General features: G+C 64.2%; 1 protein-coding gene across 1 annotated transcript; it reads right to left on the bottom strand.

Annotated features, from left to right (window-relative positions):
* Positions 1-296: 296 nt before the first annotated feature.
* On the bottom strand, positions 297-7,701 carry LOC141973041 (uncharacterized). Its single transcript, XM_074931144.1, has 7 exons — positions 4,096-7,701; positions 3,801-3,986; positions 3,427-3,487; positions 3,239-3,296; positions 1,647-2,741; positions 685-1,151; positions 297-558 (listed from the first exon to the last, which is right to left on the bottom strand). The coding sequence occupies exons 1-6, from the start codon at positions 4,249-4,251 to the stop codon at positions 1,094-1,096; spliced, it is 1,614 nt and encodes a 537-aa protein (XP_074787245.1). The 5' UTR covers positions 4,252-7,701; the 3' UTR covers positions 297-558; positions 685-1,093.
* Positions 7,702-9,579: the final 1,878 nt, after the last annotated feature.

Genomic DNA, 9,579 nt, shown 5'->3' with positions numbered 1-9,579 from the left:
GGTGCCCCGCAGCCCCCGGGCTCTGGAGGGGGCAGGAGGCAGGAGCAGGGTGCAGGCAGGCACAGTCCCTGCCTGCTCTGGCAGGAGCAGCTCTGGGCCGAGCAAACGTCCCCGTCGCGGTGCCTACGGACACGGGGCCGGACAGAGGTGACCAAGCCCGGGGGAGCTCGGAGCCAGGACCTGGGGGAGACCCGGCAGAGGCGGGGGGTCAGCAAGGGACCCAAAGGGGAGGTTTGGCAAAGGGACGGGGGAGGGCGCGCATCAAGGGCTGGGTGGAAGGACCACGGCACCAGGGATGGAGAAAAGATAATTTTTTTATTGTTCAGGTGGGGTCGCCCCAGGGAGGTTCCCGTCCTACACCCCCAACTGCTGTCTCCGGGGTGCCCGTTGCTCCTCTGGAACCAGCGTTGTTGTCATCCTTGGGGGACTGGGCGGGTCCCCGGCACTTCTGCGCCGCCAGCTCTGCCATGGCACCGGGGCAGGGCTGCTCGCTGAGAGGGAGCTCGGGGACGATGTCCGGGGTAGCGGGCACAGGCGCTCGGTTCCTTCACGCTGGCACTGCAGGGGAGGGAGGTGAACCTGCTGCACCGCGGCCCCTCCGGCGGGACGGGCAGGGCTGCCCGGCGTGGGCAGGGCACGGGCTGAGGGTCTGGGGCAGGATCTGGGGTCTCTGCCAGCACTCACCATGTCTCCGGGGTTGGTGCAGGCTCCTTCCTTCCTCTGTGCTTCAGTGGTAAAGCGTCCGAGGACGGTGAGGGAGTGAGCTCAGGCCTGCCGTGAGGTGTCGGCTCTTTGCAGGGTGCTCGGGGCCGGGCCGAAAAAACTAAATTTCTGCACGGGCACTGCGTGCCGTGCCGTGCCATTCCATGCCACGGTGTGTTGTAGCACCCCATGACATTCCGTGGCAGGTCGTGCTCTGCCGTGCTGTGCCATGCCTTGCCGTGCCATGCTGTGCCGCGCTGCGATGCCGTGCCACGCCCTGCTGTGCCGTGCCGCGCCGTGCCAGGCCATGCTGTGCAGTTGGGCCGTGCTGTGCCACGCGGTGCCATGCCATGGCATTTGCAGGCTGCTTCAGGCCAGGGCCACTCAGTGCTCAGCTTCTCCAGCTCAGCTTTCTCTCTCCTCCCTCTTTTGACGGCCTCCCTCTTTCTCTGCAGGACGCCAAGAGCTGTGTGAGACGGGAGCACCTCCCAGGCCTCCACACCACCCCACACTGCCCTAGACCACCCCACACAGCTCCCCACCCCATCCCACTGCCCGGCACAGCGCGGTGCAGCCGTCACATACCCACAGCCGTTGGGCCGCCAACACGGCGCCGAGCAGGAAGCTCATCTCCGTGAGCATCAGTAGCCAGAGCATCTCGGCCGGGGTGAGCCCGTTGCCACAGGCCGGGGCTGCTGGCCCAGTGCGGCCGCGGCCTTTTATATTGGGGCAGGCGGGCGCAGCCCCTGTGTAACCTCACACCAAAACTCAGCGCGGGGCCGTCGCACCCCTCACCGTCAGCCCGGCGCCCCCAGACCCCGCTGCCATCCCGTCCCACAGAAACGTCCCCAGCACCGCAGCTGTGACAGCTGCACCAGACAGCCCAGACCCGTCCCCGTCCTCCCGTGCTGGGCTCCCCCTGCCCACGCTCCCCCCAGTCCCACCTTTTCTGGCGCGGGGCTCCTTGCGCCTCTGCCACCGTGTTGGCCGGGAGGGCTTTGGCCTGAAACTGGTGGTCGCCGGGCAGTGCCTTGTCCCCACGGGCGGTGCCGCTGGGTGCCGAACTTCCTTCCATCCACTTCAAGAAGCACTCGCAGTCGAAGCAAGACTCCAGTTCGTCCCTCAGTGTGGCGCAGACGTGGCAGAGGCGCTTCAGCTTTCGGCTGAGCCGCTGCCCCAGGCCCTCGTGCCTCTCCGAGGGCTGGGCCAACCCCACAGCGCTGCTCACCCGGGCCGGGGCCGCAGAGGAGGGTGTTTGTGCCATGTCGGCCAGGGTGCAGACAGGGACTGTGGGGGGGGGCGACTCGCCCCGTGCAGCCGGCTGCAGCTCCGCGCTGCATTTGGCCTCCCTATCCCTCGCAGGAGGAGCCCCCGCGTCCTGCCCGGCCGCTCTCATCTGCCCCTGTGCTGCTCCCGGGGCGCTGAGGACGGGGGACGGCGCCTGAGAGCTCTCGCTGGCCCAAAGGCTCCTGGGCAGAGGCGCGCTGCACTTCTTGCAGCATCGCTCCGGGGGGATTTCGGGGAACCGATGGGTTCTCTGCCAGACGTAGACGGTTTCCCCAGCCAGGACCAGCTCAAAGCCCATGCCCAGCTCCAGCTGGAGCTCCTCCCGGTGCACCAGCAGGTCCACGCTGTGGAGGATGGCGGCCAGCGTGGGCAGGTCCCGCTCTGGCAGGGGCTCGCTGCGGTGCGGGCAGCTGCCGGTGAGGCACCGCCGGCACTCCAGGCAGGTGGCGTATTCCTTGCGGATGTCTTGGGAAGCGCTTGGAGCGCCGCGATCCCGAGACTCCTTCAGTTTTCCCAGGAGGTCGCGGCAGACTCGGGTCCCGCCCAGGGACTCCATGAGGGACGTGGCCAGCTCCTCCAGGTCGCTGCTGTGGGAGGAGGAGGGCTGGCTCCTGAGGAGCTCCGAGCTGGTGGCAGCACCGACGTTCCCATCTCGACCCACGTCTCCCGTCCCGTGGGGGAGCTCCCTCGCAGAAGCCGCGTCCCCGCCGACGCCGCTTCCCCACCCTTCTCCTTCGTGGCGCTTCCTCCGGCTGTGGGGGGAGATCCCGGCTGGAGTGTGGGGCTGCTGTGGGGCAGCCCGGACCCAGCACCCTCTCCCTGTCTTCTCCCGACCGCCTGGGTGATCCTGCCGGCCCTGCCGGCTCTGGGGTGCTCCGGGTGATGGGGGGGTCGTGGGGACACGGGGCAAGGCCAGCCCAGCAGCACGAGGGGCACAGCGAGGGGCCGGGCACCTTCCAGCCCCGGGAGAGAAGGGCCAGGCCAGGGGCTGAGGACAGAGAGGGGTGCTGGGGCCACCGGTGGGCTCTGTGGGAGGGGCCTGGTGCTGGGAAGCTGCCACCCCCCCAGGGATGCCCTGGCCCTCCCCAAGCCAGCCCCCGCTTCCCTCGGCCCCCAACGCCTTCCCGCCCTCGGCTTCCTCGGGGGTTTGGGGCCAGATCCTGCTCTCGCCCCCCCGCAGCCTCCCCAGGGCAAGGGCGCAGCTACACAGGGCAGAGGGACCCCCGCGTGGGGCTCCTGGAGGACTTACCCTGCCGTCTGGCTCTCGGTGGCCCCTTCCACGGCTTCCCAGGGGACGGAGGGGGCTCCTGGCGGAGGGAGGGAGAAAGCAGAGGGACAGTGAGCGAGGGCAGCCGGCGCGGGGGCTCTGCCGCAATGGCGTCCCTCAGCCGGGAGCCGCCGTGGAGCCCGGCGCAGCTCTGGGCCGGGGTTGCTCACCTATCGGGTCCTTCCTCCCGTCTCTCGGACAGCTCTTCTCCTCTGCAGAGCTCCCCTGTCCCTAGAACACAAGCCCCGCGTTAGTGCAGGGGGTCTCCCCTGGGCCAGGAGGAGCCCTGCCCCGCGCACGAGGACCCCGGGAAGGGGCAGCTGGAGCTCCGGGGGCAGGACTGGCCCCGGCCCCAAGCCTGGGCTGGGGCCTGAGCAGAGCGGGCTCGGTGGCTCCCGAGCAGGGGCCGTGCTGGGTGGGCAACGGCCACCGGTCACTGCTCGTGCCCCGCTTACGGGGCCTTCCCGAGCACCCCGGGGACGGGCTCTGCCCGGGGCTAAGCCCTGCCCAGGGGGTGTCGGGGGGTGCCATGACCAACACCTACCTTGGCCTTGCTCCTGGGCCAGCAGGCTGCGAGGAGGCCCATGGTGAGGACAGATAACAGATTGGAGGCACAGGGCAGCACCACCATGAAGAGGCCCCACAAGAAGAGGCTCGAGATGAAGATGAGGACAGTCAGCTTCCACTCCTCCATCCGGCGCAGAGCGTGGCAGCATCTCCTCCAGAAGTTCTGCGTGATAAGGGGGCGTGAAAGGGGTCAGCTGGGGAGGCCGAGAAAGCCGGCGAGAGGCCCCGAGGGGAGGAGAGGTTGGGGTGAGGCCGAAGCACCCCGCTACTACCGGCTTGTTGCCCCTTCCCTCCCTCTTTGAGACGTTGTCCATCTCCTGGTCCATCTGCTCTCCTGCTCGCTGGCTCCCACGCAGTCGAAGTGACAGCTGAGCCTCCCTGCCACCCGCTGAAACAGGGGCCACATTGTGATGCAATGATGATGACATCACGCTGGCACACAGTGGTTGCCATGGTGACCCAGGGCTGCGCTGGAGATTCTGAAGCCCTCAGGGCGTGGCCGCCCCAGGAAAGCCCCTGTGGCCTCCAAAAGTTCCTGCTGACTCAAACCGCTCTGGGCTGGCAGGGTTCCGGGAGAACTCCCTAAGGGCCATCACAGGCAAAACAGAGTCACCTTGAGGAAGATTATCGGCATTTATTGCCGGTTAAAATTAAAGAAGGCTAATAAGAGTGAGCAACCAAAGTGAAACCACGTGCCCTGGGGGAAGGCCATCGGCATCAGCGGCGATGAGGGGCTGGGCCGGGGTGGGCCGGCGCTCTCCTCTGCTGCTCCTTTTCTCTCTCCAGTCCGTGTCAGGGGCCCTTCAGCCCCTTCTAGAAGGGCAGTGGCCACGGGGGCGGCTCTGACCGCCCCGCCGAGGGACGCGCAGTCTCGGGACCGGCGCCGGCCTCCAGCCCTTGGCTCTGGTCCCGGAGCCACGAGTGGCACCGGCAGCGGGGGGCAAAGGAGGCGGCGCGGCCCGGCCCGGCGGCGCAGAGGACACGGGGCCCCGCGGCCGTCGCTCCCCCGCAGCCCGGCCCGAGCCCCGCGCTCGCGCCTTCCCCTCACGGCCGCCGCCGCCGAGCTCTGCCGCTGCCCTGGCTGAAATGGGCCAAAAGCTGCGGAATTTCCCTCCTGCAGAGCCTGTGTGGTGAGCTGGGCCGAGCTCCTGCCCAGCCTGCCCCGCAGGTGTCCCTGCAGCCGCACAGACACCCCGCCGGGGTGACCCAGGGCCCCCGTGGCACTGACACAGCCTGACGCCTCCTTCGGGGCAGGAAGGAGAGTCTCAGGCCGCTCGGGAGTGCTGGGCTCAGGCTTCTCCCTCCTCCTCCTCACACAGGCTCAGCTGGGAGACACCTGATGGTGACAGTGACAGCTCCCGGCTTCTCTCAGGGACAGTGAAGTGAGCTCCTCCTCGAGGGCCTCTCTGTCCCTGTGGCAAACTTTCCTGTAGGAAATGTAATGAATATCTGATCTGTGTGTGAGTAAACCGACGTCCCTGACTAATCCTCGGGTGGAGAATCCCCAGGGCGACCCCAGCGCTGCTAATGAAGCATATCTGCTTGAGAGTGAGAAGCTTGTTCCAGGTGAAAAGAGGCAAAGACCCGACGTGTGCGGTCCCCCTGTTCCTGCAGTGGGTGCCCCGCAGCCCCCGGGCTCTGGAGGGGGCAGGAGGCAGGAGCAGGGTGCAGGCAGGCACAGTCCCTGCCTGCTCTGGCAGGAGCAGCTCTGGGCCGAGCAAACGTCCCCGTCGCGGTGCCTACGCACGCGGGGCCGGACAGAGGTGACAGTGATCTCTCATGAAGACTTTAAAGATGTAGTGAAGCTCTGCAGGCAGAACATTAGGAGAGCCAAAGCGCAACTAGAGCTCAACCTGACTATAGCCGTTAAACACAGCAAAAAATATTTCTGTACATTCATTAAATACGAAAGGAGGATTAGGGAAAATCTCCCTCCTTTATTGGATGCAGAGGGAAAGAGAGTCACAAAGGATGAGGAAAAGGCTGAGGTGCTCAAGGCCTACTTTGCTCAGTCTGTAGCAGTGGAACTGGCCGTTCCCTGGACACCCAGCCTCAGGAGCTGGGAGATGGGGAGGGGGAGCAGACTGGGGGCAGCCCAGTTGCAGAGGAGGTGGTCAGAGACCTGCTGCACCGCCTGGATGCACACACGGCTGTGGGAGCGGAGGGGTGACACCCAAGGGTGCTGCGGGAGCTGGCAGATGTGCTCGCCAAGCCGCTGCCCAGGATTTACCTGGACTCAGGGCTGACTGGGGAGCTCCCACTGGACTGGCGGGTGGCAAATGCGACGCCCATCTGCAAGAGAGGCAGAAAGGAGGATCCAGGAAACTACAGACCTGTCAGTCTGCCCTCGGTGCCAGGGAAGGTCATGGAGCAGGTCATCCGGGGCTGTGAAAAGTCATACAATGGACAGCCAGGGGGTCAGGCCCAGTCAGCACGGGGTTATGAAAGGCAGGTCCTGCCTGGCAAACCTGATCTCCTTCTGCAACAGGGCGAACTGCTGATTGGGTGAGGGACAGGCTGTGGATGTTGTTACCTTGACTTCAGGAAGGCCTTAGACAGCGTTTCCCACAGCATTCTCCTGGCGAAACTGGCTGCTCACGGCTTGGATGGGCACAGCTTCAGTGGGTGAAACACTGTCTGGACGGCCGGGCCCAAGGAGCTGTGGGGAACAGAGTTAAATCCCGTTGGCGGCCGGTCACGAAGAGTGACCCTAGGGCTGGGTTTTGGGGCCGCTCCTGTTTAACGTCTTTACTGAGGATCTGGACGAGGGGATCGAGTGCCCCCGCAGTCAGTTTGCAGATGACACCCAGTTGGGGGGGAGTGTTGGTCTGCTCGAGGGTAGGGAGGCTGCAGAGAGACCTGGACAGGCTGAGCGAGGGGCTGAGCCCCACTGGGGGAGTTTCACTGAGGGCAAATGCCGGGGGCTGCCCTTGGGCCACAACAACCCCCGGCAGGGCTACAGGCCTGGGGAGGAGTGGCTGGAGAGCTGCCGGTCAGAGAGGGGCTGGGGGGGCTGAGAATGAGCCAGAGTGTGCCCAGGGGTGTCCACGAAATCCGGGATAAAAATAACTTACCGACTCCAATGTGATGCAGATAAGCAGACACTTGTTTATTGACGGCCGGGTGCGCGGGTGCGTGCTCTCACCAACAACGCACACCAGTCACAAGAATTATACAGTTTCTATATTATTCATTCATACATATTCATTAAGTATTCATACCTAAACACAAGAACTCCTGGAAATCATCATCATACTTCCCTCCTACTTCCGATTCTGCGCACTGAAGCTTAGAAATGTCTAGAAATGAGTCTGGGGTGTGATTTGGGTCGGTGGCCCATGAGTCGGTGGTCGCGATCTCCCCCTGCCGGAATTACCCATTACCCAGTTTCACTGTTCCTTGGCAGAGATCTGTAAACTGTGACAGTTCATTCTCCCCAGTTCTCATTACTCTCAGGTTGTGGTACTTCTGAGGCATTATCCAATGTATTCTAGGTAATAAATTACTTCTGTGTCTAGACATCTCCAACAACTTCAAACAGAATTATTTTCAATTCTAAATCTAATTCCCTAAGCAGTATCTAGGTGTACCTAGTAAATGATTACTGACCAATTCTCTGGCCTTGGTACAGGGCTATACAGAGGAATTCACAGTAGCATTGGTTTCTGGTTAGATGTGCAAAATGCAAGATGTAAACATGTAACCCTACTAAAATATTTCTGTATTCATACTGGAATCAAACATTATTAATTGTAATAATTCTGATTGGTGTCAAATCAGTGACAGGGGGCCAAGGAGGGCAACGGCATCCTGGCTTGTGTCAGCACTGGCGTGGCCAGCAGGGCCAGGGAAGGGATCTGAGCCCTGGGCTCGGCACTGGGGAGGCCGCCCCTCGATTCCTGGGTTCAGTTTTGGGCCCCTCACCCCAAAAAGGCCATTGAATGACTCGAGCGTGGCCAGAGAAGGGCAACGGAGCTGGGGCAGGGTCTGGAGCACAGGTCTGCTGGGGAGCGGCTGGGGGCACTGGGGGGGTTCAGTCTGGAGCAGAGGAGGCTGAGGGGAGACCTCCTGGCCCTCTGCAACTCCCTGCCAGGAGGGGGCAGAGAGGGGGGATGAGTCTCTGGAGCCAAGGCCCCAGCGCCAGGCCCCGAGGGAATGGCCTCAAGCTGCCCAGGGCAGGGTCAGGCTGGCTCTGAGGAAGGATTTCTGTGCAGAAGGGGCTGTTGGGCGTTGGAATGGGCTGCCCAGGGCAGGGGGGAGTCCCCGGGATCCCTGGAGGGGTTGAAGAGTCGGGCTGAGCCAGCGCTGAGGGATCTGGGGAGTTGGGAACGGTCAGGGGGAGGGTCATGCTTGGGCTGGGGGAGCTGCAAGGGATTTTCCAACCCAGATGATTGTGGGATTTTGAGGGGACACCCCAGCACCTCCTCGCAGGGGCAAGGAGGTGGCAGGAGTGGCTGCTGGGTGTCACAAAGGGGGATCTGCCCGGCATGTGATGTCACAAAGGGGGGAGGTTCCAGCCACCTTGTGAGTTCACAAAGGGGCTCTGCCCACCTGCCCCAATATAAAAGGCCGCAGCAGCACTGGGCCAGCAGCCATGGCGTGTGGCAGCGAGCTCACCCTGGCCGAGATTCTGTGCGTAGTGATGTTCACTGAGGTGTACTTCGTGCTCGGCACCATGTTGTTTGCCCAGTGGCTCTGGGTATGTGACGGCTGCACCGCGCTGTGGTGGGGAGTGGGATGGGGTGGGTGGGGTGAGGGGCTGTGGGGGTGATGTGGCCTGGGAGCTGCTCCCGTCTCACCCAGCTCTTGGTGTCCTGCAGAGTTCAAAGCAGAAGGCAAAGCATGGGACAGCTGACGCCGAGATGGAGAAGAGCAAACAACCGACCCTGCAGAAATGGTGAGTGCTGGGGGAGGCCCCAGATCCTGCCCCAGACCCTCAGCCCGTGCCCTGCCCGCGCTGGGCAGCCCTGCCCGTCCCGCCGGAGGGGCCGCGGTGCAGCAGGTTCACCTCCCTCTCTCCTCCCCTGCAGTGCCAGCGCGACGTTGCCGAGCACAGAGCGCCTGTGCCCGCTACTGTGGTCACCATCGCTGAGCTCCCTCCCGATGAGCAGCTCCAGTTCTGCGGACACCGTCTGCTCCTTCCCGGAGCCCTGCCCCGGTGCCACGGCAGATCTGGCGGCACAAGAGCGCTCAGGACCCGCCCAGACCCCCAAGGATGATCCGGGGCTGGTGGAGAATCTGGGACCAGCCCTGGGCCAGGACCCCCCACTGGAGAGGTCAGCAGGGAGCAGTCAAGGGCAGGTCTCTGGGGATGAGGGCGAAGTGGCACACAGACCCAGGGATGTGGAGCCAGACCCTGACAGTCACCAGGAGCGCGTGTGGACGCTCTTTACCACAATGTGGCTTGAGGCCAATGGAGTGCAGCTTCCTGCGCCAGACACGGACACCGAGAGGATTCCAAACACGGGATCCTTGGAAATGGGCTGGAGCAGCTCCATGATGTCGGGCAGCAGCACCCCCGTGACCATGGGCAGCACCATCTGGGCGGCGCCGGGCGGGAGCAGCCCAGCGGAGCCCAGTCCCCAGCAGCGGGTGCCCACGGGCAGGATGCGTGCCTGGACGGCCCGGGGGCTGTGCAAGGGGGGCCGTGCCCTGCGGGAGTCCCGTGCCCAGCTCTGCAGGCGTGTCAGCGCCTGGTGGAAACGGGACCGGCAGTGCTGCTGCAGGTGCTCCCGCAAGCCCCTGAGGCAAAACTA

Source organism: Athene noctua, chromosome 1, assembly GCF_965140245.1.
Source record: "Athene noctua chromosome 1, bAthNoc1.hap1.1, whole genome shotgun sequence".
Lineage (NCBI taxonomy): Eukaryota > Metazoa > Chordata > Aves > Strigiformes > Strigidae > Athene > Athene noctua.
This window is presented reverse-complemented; position numbering and strand designations above follow the sequence as displayed.

Excerpts from the sequence above, each read along its gene's own strand:
- LOC141973041 (XM_074931144.1), bottom strand. The coding sequence starts at position 4,251 with ATGTCATCATCATTGCATCACAATGTGGCCCCTGTTTCAGCGGGTGGC. Across the intron at positions 3,488-3,800 it reads GGCCCAGGAGCAAGGCCAAG|GGACAGGGGAGCTCTGCAGA; the intron begins GTAGGTGTTGGT and ends CTTGTGTTCTAG. Across the intron at positions 1,152-1,646 it reads GGAGCCCCGCGCCAGAAAAG|AGAAAGAGGGAGGCCGTCAA; the intron begins GTGGGACTGGGG and ends GGCGTCCTGCAG.